At 34.8% G+C, this 20,926-nt stretch overlaps 1 protein-coding gene across 7 annotated transcripts in view; it reads right to left on the reverse strand.

Annotated features, from left to right (window-relative positions):
- GK (glycerol kinase) overlaps positions 1 to 20,926 on the reverse strand; it is a 37,712-nt gene that overhangs the window by 11,127 nt on the left and 5,659 nt on the right. For all 7 annotated transcript variants that reach the window (XR_012039955.1, XM_072848570.1, XM_072848574.1 and 4 more), the window contains exons 2-15: positions 18,452 to 18,525; positions 17,684 to 17,790; positions 17,029 to 17,106; positions 15,938 to 16,017; positions 14,775 to 14,912; positions 14,168 to 14,277; positions 13,498 to 13,564; positions 11,276 to 11,311; positions 10,571 to 10,638; positions 8,964 to 9,006; positions 8,195 to 8,275; positions 6,212 to 6,290; positions 4,228 to 4,324; positions 2,666 to 2,750 (exon numbers count right to left, since the gene is read on the reverse strand). Coding sequence is in view for 6 of the 7 variants with exons in the window: in XM_072848570.1 (XP_072704671.1) it covers positions 2,666 to 2,750; positions 4,228 to 4,324; positions 6,212 to 6,290; positions 8,195 to 8,275; positions 8,964 to 9,006; positions 10,571 to 10,638; positions 11,276 to 11,311; positions 13,498 to 13,564; positions 14,168 to 14,277; positions 14,775 to 14,912; positions 15,938 to 16,017; positions 17,029 to 17,106; positions 17,684 to 17,790; positions 18,452 to 18,525 (1,143 nt within the window). In the remaining variant the exon portion in view is untranslated. The remainder of the gene's footprint in view (positions 1 to 2,665; positions 2,751 to 4,227; positions 4,325 to 6,211; positions 6,291 to 8,194; positions 8,276 to 8,963; positions 9,007 to 10,570; positions 10,639 to 11,275; positions 11,312 to 13,497; positions 13,565 to 14,167; positions 14,278 to 14,774; positions 14,913 to 15,937; positions 16,018 to 17,028; positions 17,107 to 17,683; positions 17,791 to 18,451; positions 18,526 to 20,926) is intronic.

The raw sequence follows: 20,926 nt of genomic DNA on the forward strand, positions 1-20,926 counted from the left end.
AATGTAAGATTTGCCTCAAACCTTAGCTACTGGTAAAACCACGGCATTATCATACAAGCACCACAATGCAGAATAATGGTTTTTCTAGGGTTTTGTAAAAGCAGCCAATTAAATGTCTCATTCACATTTTTTAAGGTTAGTGCATAATTTTTGTTGACAAAGTTAAGCATTAACTAGTGCAGAATGATTTTCTCTTTGTAATTTTTCAATTTATTTGAATAAAAAGGAGGTGTGCTTTTCTCAGCTTTAAATGGCAAAGGAACATAGACCACAAAGACCAAAACTACAACGCATTCTGTGCTGTTCTGTAGTTCACAAAGTACCCAGTTATACAATCTTTATGGGGAAAAGTCAACATGTGTTTTAAAAAAGAACAAAAAAAATGTAGGTTTGTAAGGTAGTAAAAACTATATGGAGATGAGTTGTCCAGTAGATTCTACCCATTCCCAGAAAGTAAGTCAGCAAGGTCCCTTACCAGAAAATCTTTAAAGGAACTAAAAGAACTGCCACAGCATAAATAATGGTTAAAAATTAGAAGGTAAAAGTAAAAGCCCAGTTTTCATGGTGGCAGCACCTGTCCATGGGCCTGCTGTTCAATACATTAGAAATAACCTGGAAAAGAGGATTCACAGAACAGTAGCAAAGTTTGCTGGCAGCACTAAGCTAGTACTGCTCCCCACCACTTATTTCCTTCACATGTATCACTTTACGTTTGTCTATGCTGATTTCACCTGCCTTTTTTACCAGAACTTCAGAACTTCAGCAGTGCCTCATAATCTCAGCTTTACATACAGATACTGTTGGAGCCTCTGGCTTTGTTTACTGTTGTGCAAGAGCATGTTCGATCATACTATGCACTCAGTAGAGATTAAAAAAAATGAAAAGAATGCTACAAATCAGGAAAGGATGAAGGAACAAAACAAATCATGATCATGCTGCTGCTATCTCTATTGTACTGAGGTTGGATGAAGAGCAAGGTATTCAAGTATGTAAGTTTTGTCTAATGACAGCATTGTACAGCTCTTAGAACTGAAAAATTGCTTATTTTTCCATAATGCTTTCTGGAAGAAAAAACGTAACAAGTGTCATCTGCCTGCACAAGGAAGGAGCTTTTTGGATAACAAGCAACAAAGACTTAGAAGATTAGATGGCAAAACAAAACAAGCAAAAACTCCAATGAACATGAAATTTGAGGGTTTTTCCTGAAGGATACAAAAGACTTCCATTTTAACTGGAATTAAAACAAAAGAACTTTTGTTTCTGACAAGACAGACCTAACAACGTATCTTTGAAAAATGTACATATATTTTATCTGTGTCACTAGGACTTAATCTGTTAATTTAAGTGTGTCCAGAGACCTAATCATTGTGATAAAAGCATATTGACTAAAGTATGAGAAAGTATTAGATCTGTTCAAACAGTTAACTTCACTCTCACTCAGTCTGAGAGCTTTATTCCCCTCTCTCCTACTCCCAGCCACATGCCCTGTCTCTTGTTCTGACATTTGCTACGCTCCTCTGCGAGGCAGCTGAGGTCATTAATCCAGCAGAAAAATAGCCCAGCAAAAAGAGGGATAATTTTCTGCTGGAAAGTTCATTGAGCTGTCACATGAGAGCGAATGGATGGGAGGAGGGACAAGGAAAGAGAGGAGCAGACAACAAACTAGACTATCTGTTCAGTTCCCTGTAACTTTACCCTGACTTCTAGTATCAGAATTAGAGATATATGCTACTTCCGAGTTCCTTCACAACTTTCTGAGGACTCAGAGGCTGTTAGCATAGCTTCAAAAGCAGACGCTTGGGTGAAATTTCTGGCTTTTTCCACATGAGTACTTCTTACTCTATTCTATGGCACTACAGAAACAGCAAGCTGTTTTCCTCCTCTCACACAGTTTTAGCTGGGTGTTATTTTAAAACTCAATATGTTTAAATAACAGCAGTTTAAAAACACACAGTCAAATTAATGTTTGACTGTTAGCCTTTGGGATCTGGGGATTGCATTTTCTCCTGTATTTGTATGGAACACAGGAAGCATAAATTGATAGTAGATGGTGATATAAAGATTCTAATGCTCAGAACATACTGGTATCAACCCCTTTGATTTGGTTGGAGGATTCATTTCTTCTGTGAGAATTTGGTTTGCTGTTGCAGAATGCCAGCTAAGGCAATACAAGATGTCATGGACCTGAAATGAATCCAGATTTCCCTTGGTATGTTTGCTGCTGTCTTGCTTTAACTCACTTTTGTTCTTGTGTACCACAAGCCACATAAGCCATCTCCATCACAGCAGACAATATAAAAGGTAGTCTCCTATATTGTAGAACTAATGCAACTTTTTAGTTATGGCACTGGCCTTGTCATTTTAATGTTTCTATGTTCTGCCTCTCAAAATATTCACAAAATATGTTCACCTCTTTTTAAGCACTGATGAAAAGCAGGATTGCCAACCCAAAACAATGTACCATCCAACCAGATCATTGTAGCTAAGTCCACAGGAACAATTTTTCAACATTAGCACCACATAAAGAGAAGAATAGCATCCAAGTACAATATAAAGCATATGATTAATCCTCATTAAATCTTTTCAATCCTCTCGCTTCCTGAAGAGCTACAGTCCCTGTTATCATACTAATTTACAGTGAATTAAGGACCCAATTTGCCTTTACCTCTCGTGTTTGAAAGCAGACCGCTTCTAATGCAGCAAAGGCGATGTGGTTTTTATTTGTAAACTGAGTAAGGCCACAGATAATACTGTTGAAGAGAAAAAAAACCCCAACAGTTAGGACATACTTCTTTACCAGACACACCGCGTTACTTCAGACATAGGCTTCTAATCAAAACTCATTCAGTTCCATTGTATGAGGACTGCTTTTTAATATTAAAAAGCTTGTTTCTCTTTAATCTAAACTCTCTCATCTATGTTTTCCTGACAAACATACTTTCAGTGTCCCATCAATACAACTGCCATTTATTAAAATTTTATTGCCAATCTGCATGAAAATGGGTGCATATTCACCTCACACCCCCGCCCCTCCAATTCTAGTCTTCCTTTAAGAAAAGGACATGTATGATTGAGGCTGATTTTTCTTTAGAAAATAGTATCATCTACCACTAAAATGGCTTTCAGTTCTAAGGAAAAGCCCAGCTGGGTCAGTGCTGTGCTGTAAATGCTTAAAATTGTTTTCAGATCTATTCTGGTCATTAGTTGCTTCTGCACCTTCAAAGAGACTTTTGGATATGGAAATTATGCTACATCTAACCATGAGTAAGCTGAATTCTGTCAATGTATTCTGAACTGCAGGGCATATAATCATCCTTTTATTCTATTTCAACAGCTGAGGAATAGTAGCGTACCACACAGAAATGCTGCTATATTTGGTGCTGGATACATGCAAGTTCAAAGATATTAAAGGACATTTTTAGTTGTTGCCATTCCAAAGATCCCCTTTTAACAGTTAAAAAGTTAAGCACTGTGATCTGAAAAACTGTAAAAACACCTAACTCAAAAATCTTTTCTTCCTTATGTACAAAAAGCATCTAATTCTAACAATGCAACTACTCGAAACCTTGAGAACTAGATATTCTTTAAGATTTCTTTTTTCACTTTAGGAAAGTTATTTTATATTTAAATTTGTTATGCTTCTGTGACTCCCATGGCATGTTGTGATTCCAGCAACAGTAGGCAAGCTCACAATAGCAGAAAAGACAAATAGAAGGTTATTTTTTGAACTAGTAGTTCTAACTAGCACCAGCTAGTTAAGTCTTAACAACCAGGAAAGGGACTGGAAGGAGAGAATACTGTTCAATAGACTGGAAAGAAAGCTGGACATAAGGGGAAGGAGAGGGAGGAGAAGTGGGGAGGAATTAAGTAGCCTGTATCATTTGAGATAGTGAATGCAGCAGCCATGGGAAACTGAGCTCAGAAAAATTAATCAGCACTAAATTCTTCACTTTCTACTTTCATTGCCCGACAGCTCACAGGTATGCAGACCTTTTCTTTCTCTTTAGTAAGATGAAAATCCTTTCAGAACCAGAAATTTAATCTGTTTTGAACAGATTAAATACAAAAGAGAAACACAGTAGTTGCTTGAAGATACCACAGAGAATGGTGTATCCAGACACATCAAAGGAACAAAAAGAACAATTTCACATACCTGGAAGGACTACTGATAGTATTTGTAAAATCATTAAATCTCCCTGCAAATGCAGTATTTAGTCAGATCCTTACCCCCTTGCACTGGGTTCCCAGTATGGTGCATACAGTCCTGAAAATGCTGGCACAAAGTAGCAGCCATAAGAAGTCCCCACTTCCGCAGCCAGTTTTTCTAATGCACACACACAAACAATCTTCACTTAGCTTTTCAAAACTGTACCAACACTTAAATAAGACGCTTAAAGGTGTTATTATTTAAATAGGGAAAATATTCAGAATATACTAGGCAGCTACAAAAATAATCAAGCCACATACAATTAGAAAATACAACTAACTCTGGCACTCCGCTCCTCATTAACTAGTTGTCCATTTGCAACAAAATGAATGGAAGATGGGGCATAGGGCGTTGTGAGAAATGTAAAATATAAAATGAAAAATCAAAACCAAAACCCAAAATCGTGTACTCAATATCCTGACCTAGATTCTGTGAGGTTTTCAAAGGGTATCCTGTGGGTAAAGAATGCCACCTTCAAAGCAGTCCAAAAGGTCACACTTTACTTGCATTTAAGTCAAGGCAAGCAAGTGAAACTGGATCAAGACCAAAGGGAGTTAAGAACTAAATTCCCATTAATTTCAAATGGATTTAGAGTTCTAAATTCTCAGCTTATGTATATAATCACAAGGCCAGCTACAAGGAAATCTGAAGTTTCTTAATATCCGAGTAATAACTTTGGATATCTGAACTCCCCAATATTAAAATATTTGTAATTGTTAAAATTATATTAAAACATCTAGAACTGCCAAGAAAGTAATGCTAATGTGCAGCTCCTTCCTATAACAAGAAAGTATTTTTTTTCTGCTTTTGTAAATTTCTTCTGTTTGCATTGATCAGAGAAGCATAGCAATAGAGAAAAGAGGTAGGAAAACTTATTCAAAAATCTTTTTAAAACAATGCTTTCATACAGACTCCACTTAAAAAAGGAGTGAAGGCAGAAGGAAGAAGGAAGGACATGTTCAGGGAAACACGAAGAGATGAAGTCTCACATGACTTTAACAACACTGACAAGATTAAAGTTCTTGAAACTCAAACCTTCCAAAGGTCTAGTCAAACTTTTGAAGCCAACAGGTACTGTAGTGTTTCAACAGCTGGCTAATTCATATGACAGTAGTTTATATTCTTCTGTATGATCTGTGAAGCTTTCTTACAGAAAAACAGACTGTTGTTTTAAGGTTTTGCTTAGTCTTTGAAGTTTTACATAAAATTTGAATTCTGATTTTTTCCACCTTTGAGTAAGATATCAAATTATTTAAAATATGTAATGAATTGCTTTTTAATCCTAAATCTCATTAAATCAGTCACTTTCAAACTGTTACACTTGCATGCTTCCAACATTTTCTCCTTTTTCAAAGTCTGATATATTTCTAGTTTCTATAATGTCACACAACAGCTTGTTTCAGTTCAGCTCACGCAGAAACCATCAGCTACCCAAATACTAAAGGATTACTGTATTCTTAGCCAAAATGGATTACCATCCTCCACAATTCCTTTAAGAGGCAGCTTTGCAAAGTGAGGGCCCTAACTCAGTGGATATGAAGCCTTCTACATAAATTGTTGCACATGTAGGGCCTCAGGTTCTCATGTTTATGACAGGAATGAATATGTAGGTTTACGATCAAATATGCTCTAGATTCTGTAATAGAGACTTAAATACTCTTGGCTCTGGAAAATTCAATATTGTAGGAAACGAGGAAACACACTGTAAGTATAGTATCTCCCTGAATATCTGCTTGCTAGGAAAACTACTAAAAAGTACAGACTTCAATAGAACAAAGCTGACAAAGGGTTTCAAAGACTGTATTGATATGCTGTATGAAATACATATACCAATGAACTGTGATTTCATGGATGCAAAACAAATTGTTCAAACACAGCAAAATATATGCATCTTCCAGCTTTTCTTTACTTGAATATTTTGAGCTTTCATTCAACATTAGAGACATCAAGACATTGGAAAAGAAAACTTAAAAAACTGAACAGTTCCAAATTGTGAATACTCACCAACTTCCTGTGAAGTCTTAACGATACCTAGATTGTCCCTTAGCCAACGAACAACAGCACCAGCTATTGCAACAGATCCCTGAAGGAAACAAAATCACTACAACGTTAGGAGACAACAACTGGTAGTTTTGTGTTCCTTTTTACAAGACTGGAGAGGAAGGGTAGCTGCGGCCTCCAGTTGCAGGTTGACAGCCACAGCTTAAAGCACTCCCAAGAATGCTCACAAACAAACCACAGGTTTCTCGGCAGCTGGAGACTGACATGTAAAAATGGCAGCCTGTTATGCAGGCTCCATGTAGAAAAGGTGCATATTGCATGATTTTTTCCATGGAGGGGTTACCATGACATTTCCTAAGCAGTCTTCTTGTCTTTACTTTAGTCATGAGGTCCAGTAGCCTCAGCCTTCTTTTTCTGAGAAATTAAGATTTTTATGCTTTGATTTAAAAAAACAGGACTGATTATGTCTAGAGTCTAAATACAAATGCCCAGACAGACAGAAAATTTAGGCACCTGCATTTGCCAGCAAAATTCCTCTGTTGCCTCAGTAAATGTCCCTGAATGGCTCCATCATATCATAGATGAATGGCATGGCTCCCATCTCACTCCAAAGTCCAAATGGACTTCTCTACAAGATAGTCTCAAGTCTACTAGATTAAGCTTCAAGGAAAACAGGAGCAGTGTTATATTTTCATTCAAAGCCATTGCTAGAAGGAGCAGGGTGTTTTCTAACCAGCTAGCTATTACAGTTACAAGATATGGGTTTGATTAAAAGAAAAGGCTGAATGCACATTTCTTGCCTCTCTAGAAAGTGTCTCAACCAGCAGATTGTAGATGATTCTTGCATGGATACAGGAGAAAGAACACTTAATATCTTCTGTTGATGCCATTTCTTCAGACAATATCGTTAAAGACTTGGAGATGAGGAAGAAGCAAAGTATACATGCACGTGTTTCATCATGCAGAAATATAAATCACTCTCAAGACAGTTCCAGTTTATTTAAAAATAAAATAAGTACCTCACACGCACAAAATGAAAACCCCAAAGTTTGCCAGAACATGGCAAATGCAAGATTAACTTTCCTTAGGGAAGGAAAAGGAAATGACCACAGCCTCCCACATCCTAGTAAAGTACTGTAAGCTACAAACTATTCTCCCAGCAAAGAAAATCCTGTGTGTTGTCTTTGTCTGTTTCACATGGAAAACATAGGCTCTCTACAAAAGCTCAATGGCAGCAGAGAATTCGGTATGCGTGTTTTGAGAACAACTATTAGATCAAGCCCACTAAGCAACATAGATGGAATAATAATCATTCTATTGAACCCAACGAAGCTTTGGTGCCAAATAGGTGCTTAGCTGATCTGTGCTTCAGAAGCAGAGCTTTAGAACAATGAACCCTGAAGTTATAGTAAAAATCCGATTTTCTACAAAATTTGGATGTCCTCAGAGTTGTGTGGAGAACTGAGGAACTAAATTCTGGAAATAGGCACCTAAGTCTTAGTAGGTAAAAAAAGCTCAATTGTTAGAGGATTCTTTTCCCAGAAATTTGATTCAGATTTTTAAAAGTTAGAAGTAAAATCCATTAGAATGAAATAAAAAACAAAGACATTCAGTCATGCCTTTTATTATGAGAGGATAACTGAAACACTAATACTTTTTCCCCTCTTTTTTAAATGTAATTTTAGTAGAAAATTTTTCTTTTTTATTTATTTATAACATTTATTAAAGATTTGAAAGACTGTGTAACAGAAAAAAAGTTTTAGCCCTGAAAATATAAATGATGCAATGTAGAAATATTTTTATTAGATTACATGATACAGATTGGAGATAGGGATAACCAAAACCACACATAAGCCTTGAAGCACACAAGCTATAACACAAAGCTATTTTCATTTCCATGCAACTGAAGATGACATAAGGATACTAGAAAACAGAGGTAAACAAGAACATGTATCACTACAAGAAGGAAGAAATTACTGTACTTACCTCTAGTGCATAACAAACAGGTTTGTCTCTGCCCAGTTTGTAAGCTATTGTGGTTAGAAGACCATGCTCAGAAAACACAGACTAAATGGGGAAAGGGGAAAGAAAAGGCAATGCATGAACAGAGGCAGAAAATATTTCAATAAATATATTCAAATGATAATAAACAAGAGACAAAATCTTCACTGGAAAAAAATTATGTATGGAAAGTTTAAACAAAGTAAATTATCAGTCACTCTAAATAAGCACCTAAGATAGAACCCTCAGATCGCTGGTGTTAATTCTTGTTTCCACAACCTGCCTCAGATCTTTCCAGCCTCCTTATAGCAAAGAATTAGGGGTCTTTAGAAGGAGATGTGAATGAGAAGGAAACCAAAGCTTTGCATTATTTATTCAACTACAACTACAAAGAAACAATGGGAGAAAATGAAGGGAAGAAATAAAATAGCCAAGACAAGGAGAAAAGCACGTGGTTAAGTAACGCAACATTCAGCACTTCTGGGTGAGGTTAAGAAATATATACAAGGAAAGAGCAAGAAGCTTGCTATGGAAAGTCCTTTTTGGAAACGTAAGGAGCTAGGAAATGGAGTCTTACTGAAACACCTTGAACAAATTATTACTTTCTATTCTTTCAGATTTCAGTATGCGCTTTTCCTTATCCCCAGCAATATAATTGTTGCTAATAATCTTAAGAAAGGCTAATATATAGTTGTACTCAAGAACTTAAATAAAGACTGTAAAAAAAAGTGAACAACTAAAAAATGCAACTGACCTTCTGACCTGTATTGCACAGCAAAAAACATCCTGTTCCATACCTAGCATGAAAGCAAAGGAAAGTTAAAACCAGGATCTTTAAAGGATAACCTGTTACTGTAATTCATAAATCTGACTCCCCTGTGGAGAAGCAAGACACCACTTTTTGCCCCTTGAAGGTTATGTTACCATTAACTGATGATAAAACCATCCTCAAAAAGCTGATTTAAATGCAGTCTGCAGCTGAAAAATCTAGTCCCACACATGTGTCTCTGGCTATTTCTTGTATAATACTTGATCAAGTAACAGATACAGCTGAAAACTAAGTGTCAATTCCTCTTTGTGGCAGTGTTTACTTACTTCAATTTAAGTCATTTATGAAAGCTACTTTATAAAATAAGTATTTCACAATATTAAATTCAAGCTTTTAAAGGGGAAAATTTAAGAAACTTTGTTACTGTCCCAAAGAAGAGGGTTTCTTTAAACATATCAAGTTCAAAAATTTCTAAAAATGGCATGTTTCTCATTTGAAGACCACATCACATCTATGTGTGCATACACACGCATATAAGGACACAGTTTAATAAAAGGAGTACAAAATCCTTATAATCCACTCTAACTTATTCTAAGAAATTATGAGTTCCCTACCTTTTTAATACCTTGAAAATTAATAGCTTAAAATAGTACTGAGAAAGTCTTCAGTTATATTTGGAGAGAAAAGGGATAAATCAATAACACAAATAGGTTAAAAAAAATCTCACTTTTACCTTTTGGTTTAGATGTATTTTTTTCAAAAGGTCTCTTGTGTTATAAAAGTCTTTCTTATAAAAATACTGTGTGACAGTATTACTTAGAACCATGTTTGTTTTACTAAAATACAAGGCCACTAACCATTAAAGTTGTGTATAAATATAAAAGATAAAGTGAAGGTTAATTAGCAACAAGTATAGATTAATGTGTAATTAAATCTGTGAAAGTCCAATACTGTGTGTGTACCTACATGCTCAGTTAAGCACATGGTTGTAAATGGAACAGTAAGTCATTTAAGCAGAGAGCTTTTCCTGAAATGAATGTTTGATTACACCAGTTGCCTGATTTAACTGATCAGCTATTTTAAACAAGGGACACTAAGAGGCTGAGAAATATATATTAAAAAAAAAGTAAAATTCTCCACACTGAGATAGACACAGAAGGAAAACTAAGCACTGCAGCTGAAATGAACCTTTCCCATCCAGCAATGCTGTGGGTTTTTTGTCATTCAAGTCTATGCAATCTAACTCACACAGCCTCTATTTGTTTAACTTCAGGTCACAATTTAAATGATATTGCAACTGTTTTAATCTGTGTTTTGGAGAATTTTAAAATGAAAAACCTCCTGCCACACAGACATATTTCCTCACAGTGACTTTGTTCCAAAATATAACTCACAAACCATGTAACTTTAATACCTTCACTATTTTATACAAAAGTCAGGACACTGTTTACTTTGTAGGTCAACACAGTCAAAAGGTAGAGCTGTAGTTATGCAGTAACTACAAAAGCATTTGGCAGTTAGCTTGAAAGAGAACATAATACTAAATTCAAAACAGAACAGTGACGTACTGTTTATCTTTCATAATAACTTACGTATTTTTTGCCTGCCCATCTTGGAAACACATTTGCCCAACAAGAGCAGCAGACTGGTCACCCAAGCACTGAAAAGAGAGATTTTTTTTTTAGTAAATGTCTGCACATGAATCACATGCATGAAAAAGGAACATGAACTGATGTATTTAGCTATAATCTATTAGGAGCACGCAGGTAACTGAAAGTGAGGAAAAAATCTATAGAGACAACCTGTGCTTTTTACTACTCTTCCCTTCACAAGAACTGCAAATTAAATGTGTCATGATATTTATGGTGAACAATTTAAAGAACTCAAAATAAAAATTTACGATCTTTATGCATGTTGTAATGGAAAAAGCTGAGAATCTTCCAAACATTTCTGGATTATGTATATTCTGAACTGCTTTTATATATAAAGCAGAGCTTGCTTCCATTTTGTAATGTTACTCATTTACTTAGAGACCCTAAGTTTCTAACAGCACTATCCATATGCATTAAAGCTGTCAGCTGTATTTCCACAGCCAGATTTTAACTTAATAATGATGAACCCAGTCAACTAATAATTCAACTTCAAAAGTTTACTTCATGTTTAACATGAAGTAAAAACCCATCAACTTATTTTGTAGCAGGATTCACCCAGTTTAAAGCTTTTTCCAGTGAAGTATCAGGTTCATGTAGTATCAAGTTCTCATGCCAGAATCTGAGTTGAAGTAGGACTTGACTTACCCCAGAAATTGGTACACCTGTCAAAGCTCCAGATTTCTGATTCACAAAAAGAGAAAGAAAAGCTCCAAATTAGCTTTCCATGACTACAATGTAACACAATGATAAAGAACTAAACTTGTAATGCTCAAGGGAAAACAAAGAAGGGTCACATAAGCAACATGGTTCAGTTCAGGTGTACACTGGACTTCAGCTTAATGCAGCTCATGCCTAAACCAGTAAAAAATAGGGAGAAGGAAATTTACAAGTATATTTTATGTCACCTCAACAGTCCTTAACATAAATTTTGGTTAAATCATAGTGTACAGAAAATGACGTTCAGTGTAACCTGTGCAGTCAAGTGTAAAATGCAAAAGTGCAAAAATGGTAAAGTGACTAGAAAAAAAGTGATTGTGATGACACACTAAGCAAAGACAGATGTCTCATTTTAAGATACAGCATTTTAAGTCTTATATAGAATTTCTTCCAAACACTACCACGTAGTTTTTCAGTTGCTTTCTTGCAATAGGTAACATAAGAAATTTACATCCTGACAATTTTCACTTCTTTCTTTAAATTGTTTCTTTGTGCAATTGTGAAAATGCATTTTCAGTGAAGCTGTGCAAGTGCATTTCCAATCTGAATCTTTTTTTCTTTAATTGTCATTTTAATTAACTGGATTTAAGGTAATTGAGTTTATAAACGCACTAAAAAACCCTGCACGAATCTGATGTTTCACTATAATAGAATGAATATTTGTAGATGGAATGGCCCACTTTTCTCATTTATAAAAAGAGACAGCTAACATTTATTAGCCAGTAGCTGTTTTTTACTTCACTATAAAAAGAAATATTCAACAGCCTGCAAATTAAGGCAAATGCATACACCAAGATTACACTTTAGAAACAGCTTTGGCATGAACTCTAATTGTAATATCTCAAATTTGGAAATACCCACCGAATTTATTGGTCTAGAAAGTGTGCTTTTACTAATCCTTAAACCAATGGAAATGCACAGCATCTGAACAGAATGGACAAGATACAAGTGGTCAGCCTAATGGAAGCCTCTACTCACCAGGCTAGGACATATTTTCTACAGTCAGCAAAAGGAAGAAAAAGAAAAAAAATGGAAGGAAAGAGGAAGAGAAACACAAGTTCACATTTAAAGTGACCAGCTATTCTGTTTCAGTTGCCAGGTAGTATCTTTTTACCTTTACCTCACTCATTCAGCTTAATACAACTCACTCTCATCTGACCTTCACATTAATAAAAGTCAGCAATGACTTCTAGTGGCATCTCCATTAACAGATTAGCAAAAATACTTTTATTTAATATTTCAGGCAATTTAGAGTTGTATTTTAAATAAAAATCTCATAACTTGTCTTAATTACAAGATGCTTGTATGTTCTTAGTAAACAATAGGGCAAACTACCAGGAAAAAGAATGCAAAATCACAACATCCAGTTTATCTGATTCTGAAGCTTTTAAGAATAAATTAGATGCCACTGTATCAGAAGAGTTGGTGCTGCATCAAAGTAAACTCGAAACCTCAGCCCCATGATAACAATTAATGATTGACTCTTAAGTAATATTCACAGCTGCACTGGAAGCAGTGTGATTAAAAAGACATCACAATATTCCAAAATATTTTTTTTACTGAGTGCTATGCAAATATACACAGCAAGAGGAGTTTATTTTTCAAAAAAGAAGGCAATCTAAGGTGTCACTTGTGATTTTTCAGTCCACAGAAACTGACTAATCTTGCCTTCAACTGACTACTCTTGCCTTCAGTTATGTGGAAATAAGACATTACACATCTCATCCAGTCTTCTTAGATCATGAAGACTTCCATAGCGACTTTCATCTCTTCTTTTCAATTGCACAAGAAGTAAAAATACTGTGCTCTAATAACAGCAATGTCATTCTTTTAATCTACTGATTATACATGGCATTCTGATGGGTAGTTTCCAAATCAATAAGTCATTGTAGTAAAAAAAATCAAATTTTTATCCTTATCAAAAACCTCTCCCATTTTGTTTTGTCTATTTGACACTTAAAAGAGAAAACAACAGATATTCAATTTCATATAATAGTACACAACAGTAGATAATGACATACTAATCATAAAGCAAACAATACTGGCCTAGAAAAAGCCATTAGTCTCAATCTATGGAAATTCTGAAAAATTTATATTGATATAGTTATATCTTTACAAGATTAACTTCACACACACACAAGAAAACATACCATCAGGCCATAAATCTCAGAGGAGCTTCGTACTTTTGGAAGTATTTCCATAGGAATATCAAAGAACCTGAACATAATACAAAATAATTTTTATATATGGTCAGTGCTAAAATCAGAAAGCATTTTGTGTTTATTTTCTTAAATAATTTTAAGTTGTAAAGAAAAAAAACATTAAAGGAACTTTGATTTCTAGGGTTTAATCCATCACTATGTTTTTCCACTTGTTACAGTATGTGACACTGAATTATGGAGTAAAGCAGCATATATTTGAATATTTTGAAGACATATCCAACTCTTTCATGTGGCAAGTCATTCCTCTTCCAACAATATCTTTATAATATTGTTATTAATAAATTTAAATTGAGACACTATCATTGCAACTGCCTTACAAATTTGATTAAGGAATAAAGAAACTATTAAAAGTCATTGTTTCCATGAACCAGTCTTCCACCTACAGAAAAAATCAAGGCTCTGCTACTTTTAATTAATCCAGACAGTTGTAATTTGGACATCTGGAGAACAATGAATATTAATTATTAATGTTAACAGCAAATACAACAGTAATTGCTGATCTTAGCCTTGATAAGAGATTCTTACTATTAAATTAGTTTCTTACACATCACTTACAGAATCTATTTAAATAACAGTATTACTGAAAAACAGAGCTTACTGGCAGAGCTCAGGATCCCATTCCAAGGAATGAATGTTGAACAACATGGTTCTACTGGCATTGGTTACATCTGTACAGTGAACACCTCCATTCTTTCCACCTGTCAAACTCTGAACAAAGAAAATATCAACAGTACTCATCAAGAAAAGAAAGAGGTTTACTTTAACAAATTACAAAAATTCCTACATTCACAAAGCTTTCAGCTTGGGACTGGGAACTCTGATATTTCTGCAACAACTAAAGAGGCAGACCTGATATAGTGGAAAAAAGGCATGAGAGAGGTAATAAGCAGTACCTCCTGGATTCTTATATTGCAAAGGTGGCTAATATATCTTTTTAAAGTCCAAGATTTTTCCAAGAGCATGACCAAAATTTTACAGCAACTTATAAATGGTAAACTACACATAAGCATCTACCAAAAAAATATAGCGATTCAGGGGCAGTAAAAGTTAATCTTGTAAGGAACTTTAATGGAATTTCTTTAGTGGCTTGTATTGATATCACTGTGTGATCACTGGGCATCATGTGTCACAGTACTTGGCAGAGAAATTTGCATGATATGGAAATTCATTTTAAAAAGAGTGATAATAAACTCACAAATACATACCCATATAAGCCATGAATCAATAGTCCCAAACATAGCTCTTCCATCATCGACTGCTTGCCTAATCTCTTCCACATTATCCAAAAGCCATCGAAGTTTCACTGCACTAAAATAAGTGCTAAGTGGAAGACCAGTCCTAAACTGTTAATTTAAAAAAAAAAAAAAATCTTTTAAAGACCATGCAAGTAGCTTTTCCATTAATACTGTAATTATATATAAAAATGGTGATAGTAAGTGAAAAACCAAAGACGCAAAACTCAGAAGAATGACACAAACTTGTTATTTAAATAAGTACTAAGCATACAATGCACCAGTCTGAAAATATCAAAACCAAATGACCAGTGCATTAATGGACAAAGATCAAAGCTGATCTAAATGCAGTTCAAAGACCATTTATGTGGAAATAGTTGTTTGCAGAACTCCTGTCTTATCTAGGATATCTCCATATGACTAGACAGCAAGTAATGACAACAAAGATGAGCAGCACGGCACAGGAAAGATGGAATTTGTATTCTACTAGAACTTAAAAATCAAGTAAGTTTATATGCTTTTTGATGTCCATTTCCTGGCTATAGGAAGATACATAATATGTAAAATATATAATATTTACACAATCAATCAAGGAAAATATAAATCAAAGAATTATGACACCTTTTTGCAAGCATTTTTTTCCAAATTGTTATATATATACCTATATAAAAAAAGAATGAATTTGCTCGTTATAAAATATCTTCCCAATTCTTAGATTGGTTGCAATTAATTTCAATATTAAGGCATAAAATGAGAAAGAATAACATATTTCACATCAATAAATTATTTTCGAAACAGTTTTCTTCTACTTGCTCTTAATTTTTGTGTGTGGTGTCTACTTATCATTAGATAGGTAGCACATGATTAAGTCTCACTAATGATTACCCATTTAACTTCTCTAGTGAGATATGTAAGGAGTGTTAACCATTTACGTTGAGGAAAATAAACATTTTCCAGTCTTAGATCTGTAGTATAGCATTATGCACATTTTTTATTATTTAACAAGCTAAGAAGGGACTAGAAGCTACAACTGACTTACTTTGTTTCGGGGAATTTTAAGCACACATCTCCAAAACATTATATACTGTAGCAATAAGAGTTCAGCTACTATTTAAATGTTCTGCAATATCTCTTACCTTAAAAAAGGCTTTGTTTTTTCCTGGAATTCTTTTAAGAAGCCTTTCAACTGTTGACTGGGTTCTCAGGTCAAGCCAGACTAGAAATACGAATAAAATTAACAGATTAACTGATTTAATACACAAAAAGAGACATGTACACGCTTCTTCTACAAAACTAGAGCTCTTGCCAGTAAATTCCTGTCTTTATTTTTAGCTTTTCATGTAGTTGCAAGAATATTGTATTGCCATTGTATTTTTAATGCACTGTTGTAAAAATTAAAAATGATTAGATAGATAAACTAATTTGATTTAGAAGAACAAACGATGTGAGAAATCAAACAGGATTTTCCCCATAATAGGATATATACTTTTCTCTACCAGAGCATAAGCAAATGACTAATACTACTTTGTTTACAGCAGATGACTGTCATTAAACTAGGAGGTGAAAACAAATAGCAGGCTGATTATTTACTATTTCTATGAAAACTTTGAACTAAAGTGCTACGTCAGAGTTATCAAGGTACAGCTGGTCTTAAGGTAAAGCTGTAAACAACATATATTTGAATACAGAAGAGTCCTGGTTTTTCAGTGATACTATGCTAAACTAAATCTGGCACTTGACATGGCCTAAAAGAGCAAATCTAGACAGTTACCATTTCTCAGCTAACATAATCTGAAAAGCCAAGGTAAGTTAAAAATAAAACTCCAAATCAATAAGTATTCATTAAACCTCCTTAACAAGTTTTTCTTTTAAAGTTAAATCAAAAGCATCCTGAAAATTTAGTAAGCTCCTTCATTTAAAAGGAAGTGATTGGGCATTAAGTCAGAGCTTCATTACATGCCACGGATGTACAAAACCCCTCAGGAACATTGTTTTTTGTTACAAGCCCATAAAGCGATTTATTAACTATCAATTAATAATTTTAAAACAATAGGCTTTTTTTAATTGCACTGGTGTATACAAATACACAGCTTATGACACAGATATCAAAAAATCAAAGAAGTTAGTAGGCTAGGCCACAATGAGATCTGCACGGGGAAGCAGGAAAGCATTTTTCTACAACACGGTCATTTTATGATATTACATATTCAGAAAGTATAGTAGTTACCAATAGCATTATAAAGAGGTTCTCCAGTTGTCTTGTCCCAAACCACTGTTGTTTCTCTCTGATTGCTGACTCCAATGGCTTCAGGACAAAATAGAAAGAAGTATCCTTTTCAGAAGGTTTGTTTTCCCCTTTTAGGGGGTGAAGGAGGGAAAGGAGCGGTGGAGACGAGGTAAGGTAAGGAGAAGAGGAAAGCAAATGGGAAATAAAAAGCTTCCAACTTTTTCATGTTATAATCTAGAAATATTACTTCTAAAAACTCATCACTCAACTTTTGCTGCTTAACCTGTGTGCTCTAAATCTCTCTCTTTTTTTGCCACAAACTGAGACAGCAACAATACTGATAGGGAAACTAGCTTCTTCCAGTAAGTCCTAATTTAAATTTCAGAATTTCTTCATTCACCACTTGTCTCTGTGATTTTGCAAGATTAGGTTGTCTTCTTTTCTTCTTTGTAGATTTTGCATTGCTAATGTACATGAAGGACTTATTTTCTCATTATTCCTCCCAAACAAACTGCTCTCAACTCCAATTTAACATTTTCTTTGAGGCCAGCACATGCTGCCACCCTTCTATTTATTGACTTAAAAACTAGAGAATCTGACTTGCTCATCCATGAGTATGTTCAAGCCCTCAGTTACCCTTAAGTACTAGGAATACCTTTTATGTTAGTGATGTCTATGTTCAGTTGTTGCAGTTTCTCACAGGTCTTTTCCACACATTCATAGACAGAGTTTAATATTGCCTTTGGATCTTGTTCCACCCATCTTTAACAAACAGTAAACACCAGTTAATTAAAAGACAAAACATTACATTTAGGGAAAAAAAGAAATTCTAGTCTGAAAAACAGCTGAGCATTTTGACACATTCATAACTACAAAGTATGTTTTACGTATCTAGAAATAGTGTAATGAATTTCAAACCCTTTTTAAACAGTGAGCTGTATTTTCACAACAAAACCATCTGCAGAAAGCAAAGATTTTTGTTTTGTTTTATTCTATAGAGGGCTTTGACAGCACATGGTAGAACAGTTAAGAACAAACAAACAAACAGAAACACCTCAGAGAACAAACTAAGCAATTTCTATGGACTAAGCTGAAGACTACGATTAAATTGTAAAAATGATCAGCTTTACCACTTTAAATGAGACTTTAAGTCTCATTTAAACTTTAAAGTTTAAACTTGAAATACGTTAATGAGTGGTCAGAGTAAAACACTAAGTATTTTTAGTTTACGTAACTCAGAGCACATACCGGACACCCAATGTGGGGTTTTTATGCCATTTTTCCTACCGCACAGTCTTTTATAGCAGATACTATATTCTTAATAATTATTAATCAACTTCAGTTTTGATCATTAATAGATAAAAATACATAAGCTCTACCAAAATGTACACAAACAAATAAAAAAACCACAGAAAATTCATACCCTTCTTTAGGGAATTTCTGCTGTATCTCAACTTGATGGTGACTCAAGAGCTCTGCTGTTTTCGCATTAAAAACCTGCAAATAAATTACACAACGGAATTTTCTATGAAGACAGAAGTTTAAACAACAATAAATGAACATTTATTCTTCTGAACGAATACAGTGCCATGTCAATTGATAGTCATTTTCTATCATCAACCCAAACATCCATATAACCTGGGTTCAGATATATGAATTTTTGTAATTAAGGTGAGGAAAGAATATTTTGGTAAGCTTTGCTGTCAATTATAACTGGGTTTTTTTTATTGATGGATTGGGAAAGAATCACATTTTTTCTTGTGGAGGTTGTAGAAATTAAACTAATGATGCATTTTAGAACATACCTCTCAGTAAAATACCCACTGCTAGTCATAATAACATTTCTTTAGTTCTTGCTCTGATACTCTAACGCCAGAGCTATGCCTTTTCTTGGGTTAGCTCACTTTTAGGAAGAGTGATTTTAAGAGACAGACAACCACATGTAGTTTAGAAATCACAGAAGGGACCAAACTGTGAAGAAAGAAAAAGCACCTAGGCAGAAGCCAGTTTGTTTCAAGACAAACTACAAATATGGAGCTCATGAACAATCTGACAAGAAAAGAATGTCACTACAGCAACAAAATACATCAGAAAAGAGAAGAACATGCAGAAAAGTGACTTAGATTTGGATATACTACAATAAAAAACAGCAGAGTAGAGAATCCCAAGGACTATACTAATGGCTATTCTTCAGGAATCACAAGTTAGAGGCTCTGCCTTGCAGTAGAAGCTCAGCTAGAATACACAATGATCTTCATTAACCATCAGTGGCCTGTTTCCAAAAGTAATCTACTGTGGCCAAGCTAAGAAGAAACCCAGTAAAACATCCAACTTAATTGTACAATGAGTAAGCCAGCGTAACTGACTGGGCAATGATGACACTCCTGTGAAAATGGCTCTTTCTCACTAGCACCATGCAGAATCTTTTGCTTGAAGAACGTTCAGGGACCTAGAAAGTAAAATCTGACAGCAGACTCCAGTGAACTACAGAACATGCCAGTAGGACACCATCCTATCTTTTTATGGCAAGCAGAGGAGGGTCAGGTTTAGAAACCACTCTTGTGCTAAGGGTACAAAATTCAGTTATACCCATCCACTCTCTAGGACACGATTGAATCTCTTCTAGACTTCCTTGGTAATACTCTCTTCTCATTCCACAAATTTTAGGAATTTCTTTTGAAGCTTTTAATCCATAAAGTCTTGATTTCATTTAGATAGTACAGTTTACTCTGAAACTATTGGAACAATTCTGACAAAGAGCAGATGAAGTTCTGATTCTCCAGTTTATTTGAAACCTTAAAGTGTATCTTTAGAGTGAAACTTTGAAGTTTGTAACTTTCTAGTTATATAGTAGAATCATAGAATAATTCAGGCTGAAAGGGACCTTGAGAGATCTCTAGTACAACCTCCTGCTCAAAGCAGGGTCAGCTATGAGATTAGACCAGGTTGCTCAAGACTTTTTCCAGGCAGGTCTTGAAAACCTCCAAGGATGGAAACAACACAACCTCTCTGGAAAATACTAAAAGCTAATTTTTCCCCTCCACCCTCCGGAAAAGAAGTCTTTAAAAGGTACATGTTCATCCTTTTCTGTTATCAGTTGGAAAGATTACATAGAAAAAGCACCGCTGTATTTTTTTTACCATATTTACTTATCTGTGTTTCATTTACCAGCTCAGGCTTGACATGAAGCTATCCTAATAGAAGGGTAAGCTCTGTCAGTACTGCATGCTTGGAAGGAACTAGTATAATGGGCTACAGGTCTTAAAACGCCATGCAACATAGTTAATAGGTGAGATTAAGTTTTGCATGTATGCAGAAAGATTTTTTTACTTGAAATTGCCTTTCTGCCAAAAGCATAGTAACATTTACTAAGTTTTTCTAATAAAGATAGAAAGATAGAAAACTTTTTATTGAACTTGTATGTATCTGACCTACTAACAATGTTAAATATCATTCAGTAATCCTTCACCATTAATCATTCAGTATTCCTTGAGACAGAAGGCAGTGCATAAGGATTCCTACTGTTAGCAGGAAATAATTACAGATACAATTAGACAAGGTCATTCATTGAACCTGGAGTGTGTGACCTGCAGATAATAAAGGGTGAAGCTCTAGCACAGCAAGGCTTTTTGCCTCCTTCTAAGCAAGCTGTTCTAACAGCAATAAATTCTCAGCAGAAGCAATAACACTACAAATGCATAGATTTTCTATGCCCATAGAGAAGAACTTGGTAAACACGGTCTCCTAATCCATCACAAACAGAAAGCTTCTGACATCCTCAACAAAAGCAGCAGACACTCCCTGTACCTCAGGGCAAGGGATTAAAAAGTTTCACTGAGAACAATACCATGTTCTACAGTGATAAACAGAACTCTGATACATGAAAGGATGCCAAATA

This window comes from Ciconia boyciana, chromosome 1, assembly GCF_034638445.1.
Source record: "Ciconia boyciana chromosome 1, ASM3463844v1, whole genome shotgun sequence".
Lineage (NCBI taxonomy): Eukaryota > Metazoa > Chordata > Aves > Ciconiiformes > Ciconiidae > Ciconia > Ciconia boyciana.